Source organism: Odontesthes bonariensis, chromosome 24 (assembly GCF_027942865.1).
Source record: "Odontesthes bonariensis isolate fOdoBon6 chromosome 24, fOdoBon6.hap1, whole genome shotgun sequence".
NCBI lineage: Eukaryota > Metazoa > Chordata > Actinopteri > Atheriniformes > Atherinopsidae > Odontesthes > Odontesthes bonariensis.
The window spans coordinates 13,313,282-13,336,523 of record NC_134529.1 but is presented as its reverse complement, the minus strand read 5'-3'; the positions used below and the strand labels follow the sequence as shown (position 1 = coordinate 13,336,523).

Below are 23,242 nucleotides of genomic sequence, written 5' to 3'. Positions count from 1 at the left end.
TCTGCATATGTGAACAGCATCGTTTTAATAATATGGATTAATTTGACGTGTGTGCATGTGTGGGCAGATTGAGAATCAAAGAGGTCCTCCAATACTAAAATATCCCATTTCTTCTTAATCCTCCTTCTGGCTACCCCTTTTCAACCTCCGCCTTTGCACAGACACACACACAACTCCTAAACTCACACACAATGCTCATAAGCTCCTCTCTTTTGCATTCTGTTAGTCTCATTAGTCCCCAACTGATATGTGGGTGTGAAGAGTGATCAGTGCTCTCCTTCAGATTGTCTCTCCTCTACCTTCACTCCTGCAAGGTTAGAGAGGTGTTTGGCCTTATGCAAAGAGAGGCTGTTCTCCTTATGCCAGCTCAGTTCCTCCGCACTACCTTTCCAATTTAGTCCTGATCTATGGTGCAGCACTTTGAGTGTGAGAAAAAGAAGGGCCTGAAATTTCCGTAACATGTGCATCGATGCTCACTGGCAACGGCCCAGAGAGATAGACAAAAACGGCTAGGTTTCAATCATGAAGGCAGCTTATTACAATCAGCCTCTTCATATGCATGATTATTTTTTCTTATGTTCAGATATTCAGGACGAACAGTGCTGAACAGCTTAACACACCAGAGCACTGCCCACACACTATGATTGACAAGTGATCCCTGTGCAGGCAGGTGCAGCAACAGCATACTTGAGCTGCACAAAAACTGTTGCTGGACTTAAAATAAAAACAGTAGCATACTGGATACCCATTAAACACGCAACAGCTGAAGCTAAGTATACAGTCATATGAAACAGAAAGAATACCAGCTTTCATTTAAACTTAATGAGCAACAACACCTAACAAGATCCCTGCAAATGTCTTTCCTCCTTGGCATTGTGCTAATACACACCTGAATGTGCCAGACCAACATGCTGCCAAAACTTTCATTGAGGTGCTCACATTTGCTGATGATCACTTAGCAAAGTGCATTTTATTAGCAAAGCTACTTGCCCTTTTAATTCCTATGGAAGCAGCAAGGGCAGACTTAGTTGTTCACATGACTGTACCATACGTGTGCACATCATCTCACTTAATGTAGGAGCTGTGAGAATAGCTGCATTTCTCTTTAATCCATTAAACACAGCATCATGCCGCCATTATCACTTAGGCTGCTTTCAAGGCAGATTATAATGTTGGTCCAGCTTTGCTTGTTCAATGCTCTGTCTGTTGGCATAGCAACCATAGTGCCTTTGACTAGGCAGATCTTTGTGTGTGTGTGCGTGCGTTTGGTTATGCATTTGTATCAACATCTTAAAGTAGAAGAGGAAGTTAATGGTGAGGGCAATTCATAACAAACACAAGGAAAATGTTTGTTAGGGGTCTGTTACATCGTGTCCTTTACTTGTGGCTAAGCTTGCATTGCTGCAAGATACTCAATATATGAAAGAGATGACAAGGAGAATGGACATGTTCTCTGAGATCTGACAAGCTAGATTGAAAATAAAAGTAATAACTAAAACCCACCTGCACAACCTCAGTAGTTACTTCCAGCTTACTGAAGCGGTAGATGATAACATTGGCTGACACCCCGGCCACACAAAGCATCCGGCTCTCTGGGCACCAGGCCATAATCTGAATGGCAAAGGGATCTTCGTCTGACACTTCAGTGCTGCCCTTGTCATCCTTAGACCGGTTCCTGTCAAATACCTTGGCTGTTTTTAGCTTATAGAGCACCTGGAGCATTACTGTAGAAAAATGAGAGAGAAGACAAATCAGCTGCAGTATTATACTATCAGACACAGAGAACCCAATGCTAAATAAAAAAATGAAAAGCTCTGATTATCAGTTCAAATTTACTTTGTGCGAGTCAGTGATTGCTGGCACTCCCATGTAGGAAATTTGCATAAAAAGTGACAAAGTATCTCTATTTTTTCTGAGAAATTTTCTTTCATGATTCGCCCTTTTTGTCAAACAGTATACATGATGGTCAAATTGTCCTTAAAAATCTCCTATTAGTGAGCAGAACTTACTTGCAGAAGCATCCCAGAACTTCACAGTTCCATCAGCATGCCTGGGAATGTAAGAAAAAAAGATGAGAAATGGAGGAAAATAGACAATGAATGTGTGAAGGATTGAATTCACTTTTAGCACCTTCTGTTCCCGTTTCAATTTCCATCTTAGCAAGAAAAAGAAAAAGAAAAAAAAAAAAATCCCTTTTTGTCCTTATAACCACAGATAATTCAGTAGAAAGACTTTTCTTTTTTTTCCCCCCCCAAAGACATTACTCTCTTTGTTGAAATTCCAACCAAAATGTTTTAATTACTTTCCTCCTCAGTTCTGGTAAACCACTCCGATGTTAAGCATGAACATTTATGGTGCTGCAGCATGATAATGTTATCATAGACATAAAATTTAAACAAGAAGAAGAGATTTACCCATCACTGACAGGCTTAATCAGTACTGAGTGAACTTGTTTGAATGTGACAGATGGTCGCTGTCCCACATTGCTGGTTTTATGCTATAGCATGCAGTTATGTTTTATTGGGTTCCAATCTTGTGGCAAAAGTCTGGATCTTTAAAGCATTAGACAAACCATCCCGACCACACTAAAATTTCCCAGTGATCTTACATACTTTTGGCCGCGTACCATTTGCTAGAACGTTTACACTGATCCATGACACATTAATTGTTGACCGGTTCCCCATTTAATGTCACAAAAAAGGTCACGTATTTAGTCATTTCGCCCTTTTTCCCCTGTATCCTGTATTTTTGTTGCCAATTCAAATGAGTGAATGGGGAGCAAACTATTTTGCAGGCTGAGGCACTCAGAGAAAGAGAGAAGCCTGGCCTGAATATTTAATACGCCACGTACGGGTGACGAGAGGAAAAAGGGGAGCATGAGCTTCCTAGCGCCATACCCATAACTCAATGTCACCTCCTCAGTGCGTGTGTTCTGTTAAAAACACCCCTTTCTCCGCTTGTTGGCATCCTCGCGTGCAATAATAAAACATCAGAATCGAGCAAAAGTGCACATGATTGGAATGTAAAAAGGCCTACTGTAAAAAAAAAAAAAAAAAAAAGAAGAAGATTAAGACAGCCTCTCTTGCGACCTGACAGGTGAAAGTAATTGAAGCTTGCTGGCTGATAATAATGACACTAATGAAATTCAGTATCGTCCTACCCAGTGATGATGATCTCTGGGTAGCTTTGTGTGCCTTGACCCCAGTTTCCACCACTAATAGGCCATTCCTGGACAGAGAGGAGACACATATATTAGTCAGTGAGATAGCACGCTTACAACAACAGCTATGTCAATAAATGGCGTGTTATTAAACCCATAGATTATAAAAGCAGATGACAGGATAAAACTGCCCTTGTGAAAGTCTACACAGGAAACCATGCAGGAATCCTTTGTGTGCCTCTTTTAATGTGCCTTGCAATTACATGTTATACACCTTAGTGAGAGTGCGTCTCCATTTGTGAGTGTGTGCATGCTGGTGGGGGTTAGTCTCCGAACACGTTGACACATATAAAAGGTCACCAGGATGACTCATAGTGATCTTTATGTGAGAATACCCCCCTGCAGCTCAGGCAGGCTTTTGCTTAACAACAACAAGAAAAAAAGAACGAACAAGAAGAAGAGGAGGCTGATGCTGCCGGTTCAGGTCAGTGCATGCTGACATTTCAAACAGAAAGCCTGAACAAGGCGACGAGGAAAAGAACATAAGCATACATAATGGCCGATAGAGCAGGGGGGCTGCCCGCGATGATACGGTGAAAACAAGCGAATGACAGAATGACACTGTTATATATAGTCCATTTAGCTTCTTGGAAACAATGATAAACGTACTTTGGTACCACGGAGACAAGTTTACCGGTGCTTAATATTGCAGCAGTAGAAGGTGTAGTATAAATAATTTGCCCTTTATCATGTTACTTTGTAGGTCATGGTGTATGGCATTATGGCTAGAGGGTGTTGTTTACCAGATTTACATTTATAATTTAGGCATTTAGCTCTTTTAAAAAAAAGACACACTATTCATGACAACAAGCAGGAAAAATGTACCCCAAGGACAGTATTACACTGTTATACATAACGAATCTCTGCTGGTATCAAAGTTAGTTATATAGACTGTAAACCTGTTTAAAAAATAAACTAAAAAAACTGCATGGGTGGCATTAAGCATTAGACTCCTGCCTTATATGACAGTTTTATAATTTCCTGACAATTCTATTTTCTGGAACGTTTCCCAAAGGAGTCGCATTGTAGTAGGGACTACCTAAGGGTATAAATACAACCATTGCTGCTCTATGAGGCGTAGTGCTTTGATATAAACTGTAACGGTGTGGTTAAATGGTTACAACAACAAATTATCAAACTGATGCTTAACACTGCATAGACGAGCTTTACCATCTTCGTTCAGCACGATGGCATGCTAACATTTGCAAGTTTACCACTAAGCACACTGTGAAACTGAGACTGCATGTATTTTTTCAAAAGGCTGTTTTTATCATATACTTTCACGCAGGTTGCAAATATCACACCAGCATAACAGCAACGCTTGTTCATTTTTTTTTTTTTTTTTTTTTTTTTTAAAAAGAGAGGCTGGATTTTCCAGCTTTGGCACCACATATCATGCCAACAACCCCCACACCGTGTGGAACAGATATGTCAATGCAAATGGCAAACCTGTTTGTGGTTTTAGGCACCCTTATTTTACATTAAGAAAGGACATAAAATGTATAAAAGAAAGATTGCACAGCTATAGGCTAGTCAAATCATATTATATATATTTTATATATATAGTCATATATGAAGGGCACCATGTATAACATAAATATGCATTTTTTTTTCTTAAAATACATCAAGTCAAAATGCATTTCTTGTGGATTAGGCTGCTTTCAGTTTACCTATATTAAAGCCATTTCTTCTTTTCCTCTTAAAAAAAAAAGTGAACTTGGAAAAGAGTCTTTACCAACAATGCATAATGGTACAACAAAAAGCTTTTGTACCTTTTTGCTGTAGCCCTGTCGTTTCTGCCGTGAGCCAACAGAATAAAGTGCAGGTATGAGGTCCGCAGGGCAGTCAGCAAAATACTCGCAGCAGGTCACAGGAGACTCGTGGATAGTCAGAGGATATGGGTTCTCGAATATGGGGTAACTATTAAAAAGAGGACACAGATGGTCAACTAACAAGGCATTCTTTAGGAAATTAGTCTGTCAGGCAGCATCAATCAAGTATCCAACTGAGTACTATACGCTCGCTTAGTATTGGTTTGGAAACAATTCTGGACATTGGCTATGTAATAGGAATATGTTAAAAGAACATGCAATAAATAAAATACAAAACAATAACTAAGTCAGAACGCTGAGTTCGTCGAGAGTAAGACTCACCCGTTTTGTGCAAGGTCGATCACCACTAAATCTTTTTCTAGAAGGACCACCACAGCGTAAGGCTCCTGGAAATCTGCAAAATGAAACACAATGAGACAGATCATTTATCGCACAACACTTGCACCAGTCTTGTACTCCTTAAGAGAGAGCTTCCTCGCCTCTGTAAACCAAATCGAAAAAAATCCTCCACATTTTTTAATTGAAATCAGATCTATGCCTTGAAGTTGAAAGATTTATGCTTATTAATCTATTTAATCTATGTGATTTATACGTTGTGGGAGAGAATGCTGGTTGAATGTTTCTATCAGTCAGAGATTAATGATGATGAATCCAGCATGTGTGAGCGAGACATGTATTGTGCAATAATCCAAACCCAGCTATGTCCATTACCAGATTAAAGCAGTGGATGGTGACATCAGGTTGGAAGTGACTTAATGAAGTCATCACTGTTACATAACTCCCTAATCCTTCCTCAAACTGTATATGTGCCACATTACACAGCAGCAAAGATTACATACAGGATTACATGCTTTCAGGGCCCCATGCCGTTCAGCTCCAGTTGGACTTGTTTTAGCTGTTGACTCACCAATACGGGAAATAAGATAATAATGTAATAATAATGTAATTCAGATGGAAGCCTATTATGTACAAAGGTATGAAATTAAAACGTAAGATGCCGTTTTGAACATCAGATAATGAAGCGGAAAGGGAGGATAATTCCCTATACAAAAGGCACTAACACACAACCAATCTGACATAATTCTAGAAAAAAAACAAAAAACACTAGCGTATTAAGAGGATTATACTCCCTATGGAATGATGCATTGTATTTGTATGTAACGTATCATGCGCATGCACACACCAACCAGGAAACACACAAATGTAAGTTTAGACCAGACCACATGTAACCTACCATTAGGATATGGTGTCTCACATAGTGTGAGAAAGTCTACTATAGGATAGTCCATTTCCAGCACAGCAGTACTCTTCCCATGCATTACTGTCAGACATGGCCGCCTGCCCACCGTGTCATAGGACAGACCACCAGAAAAGATTATGAAGGGTTCCCTGCAACAGAAATATACACATGTTAACAATCTCAGTCATTTCATGTGGACTACTGAAGTAGTAAAAAAAAAAAAAAATTCTCATATTGACATGCTGTCCTGGTCGATAGTCTTATACACAGATAGGGTAGTTTGCTAACTTTTTAGTTAAAGAAAACATGAAGTGATTTTACTTAAAACATTGCCTTTCACAAGTTAGTTCACAAATTTCCATGAAGACGTAGCTCGACTTAACCATCGTCTGCTTAGCTGCGATGCTAATCCGTTACATATGCTGCACACAGAGCTCAGAGAATTTAAAACGTCAGAAACCAAGCAACTCAAACTACTGGATGTGATGACAACCTTTTCTGCAATTATATTCCTTAAATCAAAAAAGTTTTCATATCACAGAATTGACACTTAACGTTGCAGAGTTTCTTTTTTTTAAATTACAATTACATTTTTAAAAATACATAATTAGAAGAGTACAAAGAGAAGCTGTTACTAAGAAATGTTTGGCTTTGCAGGACGAACACAATGAGTTGTGTTTAGCTTCTTAATAAAGGCAAGCTCACAGTTTAACACAGCTTTTAACCCAAAACCCAAGTATTGTCTTTTGCTGCAGTTATGTATACTTTACTACTACGTATGACAAGTAATAGGAACCCTACCCACTTCTAGTTGTTTTATACTCCACTTTAAGAATGGGTTTACATGGCTCTGGCTTCTTCCCATCCTTGGGCTGTTTTCCTAAAATAGAACAAACAGAAGTTACTTTACTTTGCCAGTTCACTCCTCCTCTCTTTCTTGTTTCAACTAATTTTTTCCCCCCAGAAGCAGTACTTAAAATGTTGGTCTGAACAGTAGCCAGACAATGACAGAAGCCTATTCATCAGAGATGAGAAAGACAAATGCCGGAGCAGGGATGTGCAAGGGAGGTGTTCGGATTGTGGATGGTTTGAAATGTCCACCTGTTCAAGCCTCACGGGATGTCAGTGTGTAGGAAATTTGTACATCAGCATATTTCTGTAACACAGTAAGAGGTTGAATACATCTCCTGCTGAGGTGTCAAAGTGAGTCCTACTGCAAACCTATACACGGTAAGAACACTTTAATAACTACATTTAATACCTTTAATAACGGACATCGAAAAATACAATTAAAGGAGGACTTAAAAGCCTTACTCAAATCTGTCAGAGGAATTTGCATAATTGCCCATTAAACACCAAAGTAATTATGTATGCAGCTATGGGGGAAACAACTAATTAAAAAGCTTGTGTGGCAAAATCCTTCCTGCAGTCCCTTGCACACAAAAACAGCTTGAGAAACTGGTTAGAAGTTTTTTTTTCCCTCCTTCTTTCCTTGTTCCTCATCTGCCTCTCTTTCTCTTTCTCGGCCCTGTGACTGCTCTCACACAAACTGTCTACTTCTCTGGGCCCCTCATCTGTGAATTGTCAAAGCACTCTGTGAGGTGAGTAGGTGTGTGTGTGTGTGTGTGTGTGTGTGTGTGTGTGTGTGTGTGTGTGTGTGTGTGTGTGTGTGTGTAGGGGGTAGAGCAGTATGGATTAAAAAACATCATCAAAAGAGCAGACTTGCTTTCAGAGGGAAATAAATAAACAGGGCGCCTGCACTAAAGTACGTGAATGCAAACACAAGGTAAAGCAAACAGAGGCGGTACATAATTGAACCAACAATAATCCTCTAATTGAAATGAGGAAATAACAAGGGATTCGTGTGCAGGAACACTGTTGAAGGATGGGTGCAATGAGATTGTGTCTGACAGAGGAGGGAGAAAGCATGCGTTTAACGCTTGTAAAACTCCTGAAGAAATCCAACCATGCAGTTTATTAGCTCTTCTGTTCTGTGATTATCTAAGAAAATGATACATTTGCCTTCACTGAGTATACAAGCCATAAAACTTGATGACAACAAGTATATTAGAGGTACATTATAATGCATTTTCAGACCAGTGTTTGCTTGGGTCTCTCATTACAAAGAAATGTCTACTTTCAACTGCTTATCTCAAGTTGCACGTTTATAAGTATAAGTTTTCAATCTAATATATAGAGTACCTTTCCAAAAATCTTGAGCCAGACCTAATTTCTTTATAAACTCCATTGTAATGAACATGGGAAATAGGTGCAATGATTTAATGAAACGAGCAAAAATAAATGGAAATACAGTAGATAAGGCACAAACAGTGTTGATAAAATTCTAATGAGCTTGAAGTCAGTATTTTGTATGACCACCTTTATTCTTCAACTCAGCTTGAACCCTCTTAAAGCTTTCTACTGATCCAGGAATTGTTGTCCAGGCTTCTTGAAGGACATTTCAAAGCTCTTCTCTGGATGTCGGCTGCCTTTTGTTCCGTCATCTCATCTTTCAAGATGATCACACATTGCTTCAATAATGTTGAGGTCCAGGCTCTGAAGGGGATTCACTCCATAAGACCTGTTGCCACTGATTTTCAGTACAGTTCTTGTGTCATTTGAGATATCTCAGCCCTATTCTCCCGGTTTCCCTTCATTAAGAATGGTGGCTTGGCAGCCACCCTCCCATGGAGACCGTTTCTGAAGGGGACGGATCGACTGAAGGACCAAATGCATCTCAGGATACCAGTTTTTTTTCCCCCCATATTCTCTTAAGGACATTACTTTCATACCTTTCAAGTGCTGTAGATAGTTGGCTTGGGGCTTCCTCTTCTTCTGTCCCCCACTTGTCCAGTTTCTTTAAATCATTTTAACCCATAAGGACCCATGGTGACACAGGTGTCACAAATGATTGAAACTAAAAGGATTTTTTTTAGAAATGTGGGCCATTTGGTCCATTTTATATTCCCTACAATTTTTATTTAAGGAAAAATGGGTCTGGGTTCTTATTGGTTAAGGACACACTGCATGCCATGCTGTGTTATGCCAAGTTTTTGGCCAACAGCCCTTTGGGAATCACCTTTTTGGAGCAAAAATACTATTTCATGTTTGTCTTACGGTGTTATCTTTGGTATTTTTCATACATGCAACTTAAAAATGGGAACAACTTATGTCTCTTTGCAACGTGCTGAAAGTAGAGTTCCAAAAGATAGATACACATGACTAAATCCTAGTACATATTTTTGTAATAATGCTGTAATTTTAGTACAAATAATTTTTTTGCAAAGTAAACATCTCCCAACCATTTACATTTTTGTCAGGGTTTAAATGTGTACTATATGGAGAAAATATCACCTTCTCATTTAGTATTAAAATAGACTCTGGACACATAACAATTGAGTTTCAATGCAGATAAATGGAAATATCTTCAACGATAAAATGATAGTATTCTCGTGAAAATCAGATTATTATTGGTCGGAGTGTTCATCCCGTGTAGGATACTATATTTACCCTCAAAAAGTTTCTGGTTCCTTCAAATAATTTTTGTATGAATATTTTCCGAAGACTGCAGAAGATATACTGCAAACAAAAAAGCGAGTAGATTAAGAAGTGATAATGGACACAGCCTGTGTGTGTGTGTGTGTGTGTGTGTGTGTGTGTGTGTGTGTGTGTGTCTGCACCTTCTTACCGTGTGGTGTGATTGTCTGTATGGGTTTGCCCTGGCCTCTGATGTTCCATATGGTCAGAGTTCCATCTGAGTGACTGCAAATGAACTGCTTGCCCTCATGATGCCAGGCAACTGAGTGGATAGCCTAAGAAACAACAGGCAGGAAGGCGGGGGGGTGTTTCAGCAGTTCAGCAGGATAAAAAAACATCATGTGCCACCATGTCCCCTATGTTACACGTATGTTGCACGTATGTTGCATTACTACAGCCGTACGGTGCGTGTTACTCGTAAGTGGCTCAAAGGGCTGTGATTTTGTACTCATGGACAGATGGTTAAATTGCATAGTTAAACATAAAACAGCGTCCAGTCTTGAGAGCATTCATGAATATATTAGATGACACTTTTACATGACCCATTTCTTGAATGTGAAGAGATAAAGGGAAGGCCAGGGGGAAGATTATATTAGCATGGAAATGTGTGTAAGATTTATATTCCATAGTAACAATATGAACTCACTTGAGGGAAGAAATGCAGCTTCAACATTAAATATAATTTAAACACAGCAGATCTAATGCGTTCAGCTTCATCTATTATCATTGGTACCCATGGTTTTTAGATATTTTCTATGAGATACTGTAAAAGTGTTGAATGCTTCGTCTCATTCACATTGCCATAAAAAAAGGAAGTTGTTGATTGAGACTTTGTTTTCTAACAATGTACAATTAACAGATCAGCCATAATTTTACACGATAAGAGTAATAGTTCAAATATATGTGGTATTTACTGGAAAAGGTGCTGATATTAAAAGGAGTAAAAGGAGAAAAGTATTAAGAATTGATCTTATGTAAGGCTTTCAAAATCTAAATGAGGGCATGAAGAAAAGAAAGAAAGAAGATATAAAGAGTTCCAAATGAAGATACAGATCTCCGATATAGAGACAAGCTAGCAGAAAAAGAGTAATAGGGACAATAGGAAAGAGTTAGAGAGACGCTGCTCTGTCCGTCCTCTTTTCCCCTTTCATCCGAACTGTATTGCTGCTGTTGTGAGCACAGCTCATAATGCTATATCTACTGAAAAGAAAGCACGTCATGACTAAAGCCAGCCGGTAAAGGTCATTGCTGCTTATTGATGCCCTTTTGATAGCTGATAATTACACCCCACCAATATTTTGCAATTATGTAAATATGACATGAGAGAAGCTCTCAACAGCTTCAAAGGTAATTATACAACATGGATTTTCACTAAGGGGCCCATCCTCACCCATAAATAACATGAAAAATAAAGTGGTTGTGATAGCTAAAGATTTATTACATTCCTTCCACCTTGCATGATTTGACATTTTGAAAATTCTATTTAAAGCTTCCCTTGTTTAAGAGTAAACTTGCCACCGTTGCTAGTCGCCTTGTATTCCAGGCACTGCTACTTGTCTCCCATCGCTCATCTGAAGTAAATGATTGCCACACTGTCAATGCCGACGTGAGCACATGTCAAGTAAAGTCAATTTCCTGCAATTGCACAAACAATTTATTTAAGAGCATATCAATTTTGCCCAAAGTGTGTCATTAATCAAAAAATGTTGCTGATTTTTTAAGAAAAACTGGAAAAGGAAAAACACCTGCATGAAATGATAGTGGATAGTGAATGCTTGCACTCATAATACCATTGATTTGCTCAACAGATTATACTTTTACCTTGCTCCACAGTGAATTAGAGTGAATTATTAAACAATTCCATTTCTCGTTGCTCCAAAACGACATCCTTTCTTACTTGGGGAAATCTTAAAAGGAACGTATGTTCTTGTCAACTAGTAACCTCAAAAGGAATCAGGATTATGGCCATTGGAAGTGGCGTTTGATTAGGGCCCTATGCTGGCAACTACAGGCAGGTTTTTGAGTGCAACTCTAGAATAGAATAGAAAATACTTTATTCATAGAGTCAACTATTGCAACAGACTACACTCTAACCCATGATGGATGGTAACAGATCATTCATCCTATTAGCTGCGTTTGCCCTTTTCCAATCACTTTTTGGCCAAAACTCCACTAGACCACTTGTACTTGTGTACCGAATTCTGTTTTTTGCAACTCTACATGATTCACAAAAAAAAAAAAAAAAAAAAAACATCTGTATTCATTGCGTACTGCTCTTACTGTACATGTAGTCCCCAGTTGCCTTAAACAAACATATCAACTCCAGTCTCCTGAAGGCATCACTACATAAAAGCCATGATTTCTCATTCTTGATTGTATATGGTCACTTTACAAATCCCTGCATTGTTGTTAAAGCCTATATTTAAGAGCAGCAGCAAAGATCAGAGCAAGATGAAAACAATTTCTAAATGCCTCTGTTCCTAAGTGTAGTTGTGGGAAAGCACTAAATTCCAGACTGAAGTGGAAAATGTCAGGTGAAAGAAAACAAAAAAGGTTACGTGTCAACTATAATGTAATTCTGCTGTTGCCAAACGGCTGTACAGTATCTGTGTACTGCCTATTTGTAAGCAAAGTACATTAAATGCCATTTAAGTAAAGTGTTCTGGATGAATGTGGACATGTACTTACCAGGAGCCCTGTTTGACTGTGCGTCTGGAGGACCATATAAAGAATGACCGTTCATATGAATGTTCAACAGTACTGCACATATGTAACATAAAATAAGGAACATGATAGTGGTTCTTTATGTGCATGCTTTCGGATACATAGTTGGTGTGTTTTGACAAGTTCTATTATTCCGGTTTTCTATGTTTGATATATTCCAGGTCATAGGCACTAATTGACACTTACATTTCTTTTTTTTAATTAATCTTGGCTCAATTTTTCAACTATTCATATACTCATTTCCTGTTTATGAAGATTATTTGCCAAGCTATAAATCAGGCTTGATGAGTAATGCCGTGTCTTAAGTGTCTTTTTAAGCTGGTGGTGGGGGACTAGGTACTGTGGAAGCCAAGAAAGACGGGGAGTTTGTCACCGATTTTTTTTCCCTATAAATGATTCATATATATGCAGAGCCAAGTGGCATGGATGCAGCTATGTAGGTGTCCTGAATGCAGTGTGAAAAAATTTCCCATTTTATAACATATTAATATTTCATGCTCTGGAAATAAAGTGAATTATCCATGAATAAGTATGTTTTGCCTTTAATTCAGAGATGATATGGGGATCCAAATTTCAGTCAAAATTTAGCATTACAGACACACTATAGGTCTTTTTTCAAATTATATTTATTTCAATTAATTGGAAGGAACGCTACTTAAACAACGTGTTTACATAAAGATGCAACTGACGCTATGAGCATCGGACTTCTGACCATGTCTTTTTTGTAGACTTTCACCCTCGTTTGGCATTTAAGAAGCAACACTGGGAAATTAAAGCTTAAGCAGTGGTATTATGGATCGATCACAGACATTGTGAACTTTATGAAAGGTTTGAAGATGTCTTCAAAGACCAGACCTGCAGATGCTTTAATAAAAGAATGAAAATAAAAAAAAAAGTGGCAAAAATTCCATAACCCATTACAGTTTTATCAACAAAACCACTCAATCACCCTCTAAATGATGCCTTGACAGCGACTGACATCGAGACAAAGCTCCAAAAACCTATCAGTGCATTGTTCACGGTGACATTCCCAACAGGCAACAATGCACTGAGTTTAATTGGAAGATTAGCAGGATAATTGAACCACATGGTACTCATCAAATCTTACAATACCAATTGAAAAGACAAATTTCATGATTTATCACATTAGGCCAGTTTTCACAGATTACTCTATGGGGGTTGAGAGAATTCAGTCAACACTCATCGCAGTCACACGAGACACAAATTCACTGCGAAGATAATTATTAGAACAACAAATTGAGACAGGCGAAGGAAAACAGACCAACATAAAACATGCATGTCACGGCCCTCGTAGGAATATCGTCTGGCAGCATTGTGTCACCCTGGGCCCCAAAACAGCCCTCAAGAGCCACACACACTTACACACAGCCATGTGTCCATCCCTTCAGGGGACAGCAGGCTGATGTACATTATCAGGGATGAATAAAAGGCTACTTGACTGTTGTTTCTGGAAAAACTTTCATTTCTCCTCCAGGTTGACCCCACGAGAGGTTAAACTTCTTAAAGCGATACTCCGGAGTAGATTCACCCTGGGGTCATTTGAACCGTGATATCCAGCCAAGTAGCCCACCTGCAGTTTTTTCGATATTGGCTGAACATCAGCTGAGTTACTGAGTTATCCCGAATAGCTTCGTACAAGGGTTAATGGACCCTGGCAGTATCTCCAAAATTACCACACTAAAATCACATGCCATGACACCAAACTTCTACAGTAGTACAAATATGGTCTGTACTCACAAAACGATGCATTTGGAAGTTTGTACATAGTCCAGGAGTTTATTATTATCAACACAAGCCTGATAGCTTCTCTGCTGCTATCTTATGCTATCTGCTGCGTCAACATCACTTCTGGGAGCTGGGAGCTTCAAAGTAAGATGAGGGTTGATCTACTACTGTAGACAACAAAGTATATGCTATATTCTACATGTTTTTTTTATGAATTTTTATGTTGTAGAGTTGTGAAATTATTTTATCAATGGAGAAATTGAGCAGCCTTGCTTTGTTGTCTACAGTAGTATATCAACCCTCATCTTACTTTGAAGCTCCCAGATCAAGGAAGTGACGTCGACGCAGCTTTAGCAGCAGAAAAGCTATTAGGCTTGTGTTGATAATAATAAACTCCTGGACTATTTTCAAACTTCCAAATGCATCGTTTTGTGAGTACAGACCATATTTGTACTACTGTAGAAGTTTGGTGTCATAGCATGTGATTTTAGTGTGGTAATTTTGGAGATACTGCCAGGATCCATTAACCCTTGTACGAAGCTATTCGGGATAACTCAGTAACTCAGCTGATGTTCAGCCAATATCGAAAAAACTGCGGGTGGGCTACTTGGCTGGATATCACGGTTCAAATGACCCCAGGTTGAATCTACTCCGGAGTATCGCTTTAAGTTTCCTATCAGTGAGTAAGAACTGGGGAAGCCTCTTGGGTGAGATGTTAAACAGCTTCTATACACCAAAAGAAGTCCAGTAACCTTTAACCTTTTATGTTATGAGAACACACTTGTCACTTCGAAAATAATCATTGTTGCAGCTCGTATTCATTAAGCCCTTAGGATAGCTATGATTTGGATCACCAAGCATCTACACAGAAACATCGATCTACATTTCTCTCCTGGTAACTTACTCAAACCATGACTTAAACCATTTACTTTTGCAATACTGTTATACAACAATAAATACAATAATATTTGAACCCTTACCTTGGTATAAAAAAAAAAAAGATTCTCAGATCTTAAATGGTTATAGACTTCACCAAACATTTTTTCTGATTGACAAAAGAAAACTTTCATCATCTGTCCCCAAATGGGAGCCGAGTCCCTACAATTCGACTAAACACAGATTAATGGGGATATAAAAGGCATCATTAAAAAAAAAAAAAAAAAAAAAAAAAAAAAACTAAATGTCAATAGTAATTTCCACTGGGTAATTTATTTTTAATGTGAAGCCCATTTTTCTGTTGTTGTTATGTAAGCATAGAAAAAAAAAAAAAAAAAAAAAACAAAACCTTGCAAGCTCTTCTGTGTTAAAAAGATGATTCGCCGTCACAGTTTAAGACTACAGCGAAAAGAAGCTAAGCTATTATGAATCTCAAAGCACAACTGTGAACTCAGCCTTAGATTTTGAAAATGTGATATACTGACCAAATAAGTGACGAGTGGGAATATTGGTCCGAATTTTTAGATGAAACGTCAGGAGTAACACAGTATCATTTGGTGTTTGTTGCAGGGAAACAGATTATGTAGCACTTCAGTTCAAATAAAAAAAACAAAACAAAACAAAAAAAAAAAAAAAAAAAACTACAAACTACACCCTGACATTTTTAAGTTGACAAAAACCAAAAAGCCAAAATGCAGATGTAGTGTTTAAAAATGTAAGTACAACCTCACCGCCTCCATGAAAAAGAAGTTAAAGGAGCAGCCAGGTGCTGCTGATCAAAAGTACTTTAATAATTCATCTTCAGCAAGTGGGAAAAAAAAAAAAAAAAAGTTTTGGTAGTTTGCTGGTCTGGAAAAAGTTCACCATGAGGTCAGACTGTGCAATGCAGTCCTTTGGACAGATGAAACCAGAGTGAAGATTTTTGTCCATAATGCAAAGCACCGCATTTGGAGAGATCAAAAAACAGCATATCACACTAACTGTCAAGCACAGCGGTAGAGGGGTGATGGTTTAGAAGCCACAGGACCTGGACATCATGCAGTCACTGAGTCGAGCATGAACTCCTCTGTCTACCGAAATATCCCGGAGTCAAATGTGAGACCATCTGTTTGACAGTTAAAGCTTGGCTGTAATTGGTTCATGCAACAATCTTACGCCCACCAACAGATCAACAACAGAAGTTGTGAATTTTACCAGGTGTCCTTAAATGTTTATGCATCACGCTTAAAGGCGTAAAGGAAAAATAGCATATGTTTGAGTCAGACCCATCAAGTCCCTCCAGTGATGGTTGAAATATCACTCTGGACCAGAGCATTTTGACTAATGACTGATTATCCTGTAAAAAAATCATCTTATTATAATTCATTCCTCATCTTTCGGTTTGGAATAAGCATCATAGAAAGTAATAAAGAGTTTTCTTTTCTTTTCCTTTTTTTTTTTTGACGCCAGAGGTCTTGTCATAACATGAGTACTACCCATGTCTTCTTTAAGGGTTTAGTTCAACAAAGACTTACCATCATATAAGGAATGATATCTTATCCACTAATGGACAATACTTGGCTTGACTTGCCAAAAGACCCATCAGCAATGAATAGTTATTCGTCTGACTTCTCCATAAGTCTTAGAGGGGAACGACAGCACTCACTAATGAAGCCAGACTCATGTCAGATAGAGTTCACAAATAATTTGCAGCACTGGTTTTTAATCTTCTCAGACAAGCAGATGGGAGGGATTTACTGCATGCGGCACATTAAATGAAGGCATTCTTGTTCATCAGAAAGAATGCCACAGGAAATTTGTATAGTCTCGTCTTTATGGCAATAAGTGCATCATCTCTTGAGAAGAATATTAACCATCTGTAACAAGTGCTGTGTTGCATCAGACTCAGTCTGCATCCAGCATAAAAAAACACTGTAAGCTTTACTGAATTAACTCTGAAATGTTATGTGTTTGCTAACGCCAATACATTCGCATTCAGACAGGGATAGGTTCCAAATCCTGGTACTGAACTGATCCCAGGGCCAGAATATTGATAAGAACCATGTGATGGGCTGGCAGCATGTCCATGGTGTATCCCGTCTCCCATCATTTGAGAACTGGGATAAGCTTCAAGTCTAGAGGGTCTATTTCCCAGTACCAGAGACTCCAGGACACCCTCAGATGTTCTTTGTTCACATCCTGAACTGGCCAGAACTTATTTGGTGGCATGAGGAAGACCTACTACTCAATATTAGGAGGGTTGTCATAATGTAATGGGTGACTGGCGTGATATCAACTTTATTCTGATTTAAGACTGTCATCACTGAAGCAATTCCACAATCCTGACCTAGCAAATTGATTCCTCAGTCATTGAATGTGTGTGAAGGGTGGGAGCAGCTATCTGTCGCACACTGCAGCAACAGACAGCACGCACACATAAATTAGTGGTTATCACAGTCATGCCAAAGCTAGAGAGAAAAAGAAAGATATCTATATCAAAGTTGGGGAAAAGAAAATGGTGAGAGCATCGGAAATGGAAATGCATACAATACTGAAAAATAAAAGCTTTGAGGAGAGACAAATGGTGGGCTGATTGTGTAACCAGACTGTAGAATAAATTAGTGAGTTTGAACAATGGGCAGATTAAGGGTATGACAAAAAGAAATCCACACACACACACACACACACACACACACACACACACACACACACACACACACACACACACACAATCACACTTTCAGGCAGTCAGCAACAGCTGCCAGGAGACAAACAAGAGAGATAGGGAGGAAAGAGAAGTCAGATTTGTCTGCAATATGAACCATTCATCAGGACCAAACTCACAACAAGGTGTTGAGTCAGACAGAGCAGGGCGAGGCAGGGTCAGGGTGACGGATGCTCTCTGGCTAGCACTTACTTGAAACCCATAGTGCTGATCCACAGCTAATAATAGACAATCCACTGAAAGACATATAGTGGATGGTGTGCTCTCTCAGCTCTTTGAGAGCTTGTAAAACCAAAGTTTTATTGCTTTAACTTTTTGTCTGAACTCTGATGGAAACTTTGTTGTTATCAGAGAGCCAGGTTAAGTTCCCCGATTGTGTTTAAATTTCTGGAGTTTGACCGTATCTAGAACCGACAAAAGCTGCCTTTACTTGTGCCAAAACAATGCCGGTACATCCGTCTACTCGCAGATGTCATGCAAGAAAGTTTGAAAACAGAAGCCAACATCACTCGAAAAGCGCATGTTTTTTTTTACCATCTTTCACTTTCTTTAAAAATCACTAATTTCTATCATAACTGAACTTCAAAACATGCTTCTTAGTCATAATCCAAAGCTTCTTTATCTGTTGGCATGCACCGTTGTTAATTTTAGTTGATAACTTTGATATTTGGCAACAAGCTTCCGGGCAAATGGGGTTTGAATGAAAACTGCGAAGCGGGAAGAGTATGGCTTGTAAAAGGATTTGTTAGCTGTAAAAAGTTATTTCACCAAAAAGCATTGTTTGAATAAGCTATACAGAGATGAAGTTAGCACATATTCACAATCCCAGGGAAGGCTAATTATGAGTCCGCCTTCTAATCCATGTATTGTCTCTGACTTATAATTAATATTAAGAATATGCTTAATACAGAAAGTATCTCATAACTATAACCCCACATTAATTAAATTAGACGCATGTATCCAATTTTCAGCCTTTGATACTCAATTGCTTAATTTTGATTTTTACGCAACAAAACCAAACACAGGATGTCTGATTACTGATGTCAGACAAAGCACCCTTTGCAAATACATATTTCTATGCAGTAAAAGCTTTTGGAAGATTCTTCATCAACAGTCTTAATGACAAATCAATTTCGCAAAAAAATAAAAATTAATAAAACAATCTGTGCAATGATAAGAACTCAATAAACCGGCAGCGTTTCAATTATGGTTATTTCTGCTTAGTTTATATCGTGTAACAAAAACAATGACCAGAAATCCTTCGTCACATCTACATTAATGTCAAAGGACCCTTTGAGATGTAAACTTAAGAAGTTCAAATAACCAATAAGGTCCTCACGTCCACATGACCTTTCAAGACATTTCTTCTCACCATTACAAATGACCCCCAGAGAACCCTGTGAACTAGCAATCCTAAAGGCTGCAGGAAGCATTGCACCTCTCAGAACTAAACGAACAAGTGGAACAATGTTTGGTTCCCGTAAGAGTAGTAGGGGTTGCTGGACGCCATCACTACATGACAACAATTTGACAACATTTCCTGGCAATAACATTGCTTAGTTAGGGTTAACAATTAGCACTACATTGTTAGAAGGTAATAGTACAGTTATAGTTTAGAGCTAAGACACATTCTTTAAAAAAGTGCCACAGTAAAGTTATTTATGTTGATTGCTTTAGTGACACGGTGCCATCAGAACATGTTATGAGAACACACTTGTCACTTTGAAAATAATCATTGTTGCAGCTCGTATTCATTTGTACTATGCCATCTTCATCTCAATGGACGCCCATTTTGACACTTGACAATGAGTTGTTGTCAGTAAAGTCAAATAATAATAAGTTGTTGATTTGTGTGACCAAAAAAACCAAAGGACTGTTTTGGGAGGACAGTCTCCAAACAGCCTAAAACAAACAAACTCTTAAAATATGAGGAGTAAAATGATAGATATAATTTTATATATAGTGAATATGCATCGACAAAACAGTACTTACTATATCATTCTACAATAATAAAACAAATAGCAAGTTCTCATAATAGTACAGTCTTTATTAAAGAAGGGGTACTATGAAGTGACGTTGAAATACATTACAGGAAAACTTTAGTCCTCGAGTAGAAATATCTATGAATATGTACCAGCTTTAAAAAAAAAAAAAAAGAATTTCGCCTCGTCTGGGATGAAGACGGATGGTTCGGGTCTTATTTAGCGACAAAGAAGCAACAGTCATGAGTTTCATAAGAAACTCTACTCTACTTTTTTTAAATTCAGACCACAGGAAAATTTTTTACTTAATTTTAAATGAGTTGCAGCCCACAGATGTCAGTGTTTAAGGATCTGTTTTATTTATTTAGTTTAATTTAGCTTATTAATTTATCTTTATACGTTAGAGTTCTAACTTGCATCTGAATATGATGAACTGTGTTCAATGGCTAAAGTCTTGGGAAGTGTTCCTGAGCCCCTGCAATGATTTCTACAACATAATCTGTTTTTTTATTTTTGTCCTTTATGCTATTAAATATATGGTTTTCATTGCATTTTACACAGAGTCCTATTATCTTTTGGACAAAAGTTTACAATATCTTATAAATAAATGTATTTTCTTTTGAAAGGGGTAAAAACTACAAGGTGAAATACCCATTCTATTGTGTGATTATTGTGTGGTTTTAATTATTTAAGTGAATATCAAGAGTATATTAGTTTTCTCCACACCACCCACACCTTTAATCATAAAGGCCTACTATGATTATATCCCATGGCACCAGTTCTTTAGGCAATTTAATTAGTGTTGGCAACAGCCCTGTCACAACAGTGATATTAGAAAAGTCACTGTGAACCCACAAGATACTATCGATGCAGCACAGAGGTGTCATGAAGGTGGTTTGGGGCCAAATTAAACTTTAAAGATATCTGACTCTTGCAATCATTTGAATTTATTAACCAGGGGAAAACCACTGAGACATTTCAAATTGGAGTAAACAATTGTGTGTTAAGGAAGCAAATGAAGAGCAGGAACTCCTCCCAGTCCCCTCCTTCAATTCCAATCCAATAAAAGCTCAGTCTCTAGAGAGGTGTATCTGCAGGGGTTTGGAGAGAGGAGATGAGATCCCTTGGGGAGATCTGGTTCTAGAGGCTGTAATGCCCATGAGCAGAGGGAGGTTATTAGCTTATCAAACAGGGGGAGACAGCAGAGACAGGAAGCGACAGAGACTGTCCCTAACATACCGAATATATAATACCCACTATTTATTATGTGTGTGTGAGTCTGGGTATCTGGCAAGGTGAGCATTGGCAAGATGGTAAGGTCATTAGTCTAAACAGGCGGTTTACCTATGTGTAGCACAGACACTCCTATAACCATTTACATGCCGACTGTGTGTGTGCATGGGTCCACAATCATTCAGTTGGCTAATGTTCATGAATATGAGCTCTGGTTCATAGACATACCCAGTTCCCACTACTTGAGCCATTTTCACACACAAAACGGTGAAGAATTTCTGGAGAATTTGTAGAGAACTCAGCTGTTAAGCTACAAGTTTCTATAGAAAGATTTCCACCAAAACCCTGCCTTATAACTCAAAAGGATATGTCAAAAGAATGTTTTGCAAATGATTCCCATGCTGTTCACTGTTGTCTTATCTCTTGGTCCGATCGTTTTAAGTGTCTTATTTCTGTATATAAATAACTATTCTCTGGTTCTCGTCCAGAATTGGTGCTTGCCTTTGCTCACCATCCTACCTTTGCTGCTCCTTCTTGTAAGCAATACTCAATATTGGCACAGCCATGGTACTCTACTGCATGCGTTTTTTGTCTGTGAAGGTTTAATCTGTTGAGGGCTTTCTCTAAACTGTCTGGAATGGTGCTCACATGCATACTTAGTTTCTCCAATGTTAGATTCAATGGATGCATTTTAGTTTTTTATCCATACAATAATGCATTTCTTTACCCTGGACCAAGTCAACTCTGTTTAAGGTTACTTCCCCTTTTACGTGTCTGAGCCACATTGCAACAAATACACAAAAAACTGATAGCATATTAAAAAAAAAAAAATCAATTTACTGAAATAAATGGAAGTGTTGCAATGTGAGAAATAATCTTGATTAAAGTAGCGATTTCATTTGTATGCCATAGTGTAAAAGTAGCCAGAAGCATAAGTCAGCTACAGAGAGGAGCTAAGGAGCTTTTATTTTATGTGTTGTATCTCACGTTATCTGTAGACACACACTAATGCCTCTGGGGACGACAATAAAGCCACACGACAGTCTTTCAGAAAAATTAAGATGACCTTTTTTTTTTCTTTTTTTTTTTTAATAAACAGCTGTGATATGCAAACAAAATCCCTGTGCAACCTTGCAAACTCTCTGGAGAAATTATTACATGGTCCACTACTGTATAAATCCCAACACGGTTGTAAATGAGAACTAATGTGTCAAAGCAGCTTTTCTGAAGTGGCAAATGCAGTGATTTCCTAAAAGAATACATTTAAAAGCTCATTTTTGCAAAGCGACTCAAGCATGATAAACATTTTTGCACTTTTACATTTTACAGCAAAAATAAGTCCATATATACATTTTTTTCCTTTTACTTCATATTTTGGTACAGTGCATTCAAATGATTGATTCCTGGGGATTTGACAATTCTACAGGCCACAATGACCACAGCTTCTGGTGCGCATATATTTAGCAGTAAGTCAGTTCTACAATGTAGGACTTTAAGCGAGCCGCCATCCTTCATGCAGACAAGTAAAATGGGTACGTTCTTTTCTTTATACATCTACTGATTGGTGCTTCTCCCACTTTAGAAGCCTCCTTGTAAAATTTTGGTTGATAAACATGTCTTTTTAAACTTATCATGCAGTTGTGCTCACTCTGGTATCCTGGAATCCTCGTGTTTCTTTGTAATTTTAATTATTTAAAAACTCCTTTCGTAAAGCATCTTCCTTCCTCCTGTAGCTGAATAGCACAGATACATCTAGTGAATCCAATTACAGCTGGGTGTAGAAAAGATCCTTTGGTAGAGCAAACTTTGGCTTTATTCTAATCAAACAGTAAACAAGAGCTGCCACTTCCCATGAAGACAAACCTCAACCTTACTGAAGAAAAACAGGAGTTGTAGAGAGTCTTTTACACTCTTTGTCAGCACTCTTTTTTTTGTAACATAGTCGGCTTTTAACACAGATGTGAGGAGACTCAATTTTCAGCAAAGTGTGTGAATGGCACGCGTGTATGTGAGCCACATATATACCCATACATAACTAACAAGCCTTTTTATCCTCAGTAAAATATCTCAGACTCAAAGTTTGACAGA

General features: G+C 38.2%; 1 protein-coding gene across 2 annotated transcripts in view; it reads right to left on the bottom strand.

Annotated features, from left to right (window-relative positions):
• Positions 1-23,242, bottom strand: part of stxbp5a (syntaxin binding protein 5a (tomosyn)) — a 99,423-nt gene that overhangs the window by 17,182 nt on the left and 58,999 nt on the right. For both annotated transcript variants that reach the window (XM_075458734.1, XM_075458735.1), the window contains exons 8-15: positions 9,981-10,104; positions 7,094-7,172; positions 6,287-6,441; positions 5,374-5,446; positions 4,993-5,140; positions 3,161-3,228; positions 2,010-2,050; positions 1,504-1,724 (exon numbers count right to left, since the gene is read on the bottom strand). In XM_075458734.1, the coding sequence (XP_075314849.1) occupies positions 1,504-1,724; positions 2,010-2,050; positions 3,161-3,228; positions 4,993-5,140; positions 5,374-5,446; positions 6,287-6,441; positions 7,094-7,172; positions 9,981-10,104 (909 nt within the window). The remainder of the gene's footprint in view (positions 1-1,503; positions 1,725-2,009; positions 2,051-3,160; positions 3,229-4,992; positions 5,141-5,373; positions 5,447-6,286; positions 6,442-7,093; positions 7,173-9,980; positions 10,105-23,242) is intronic.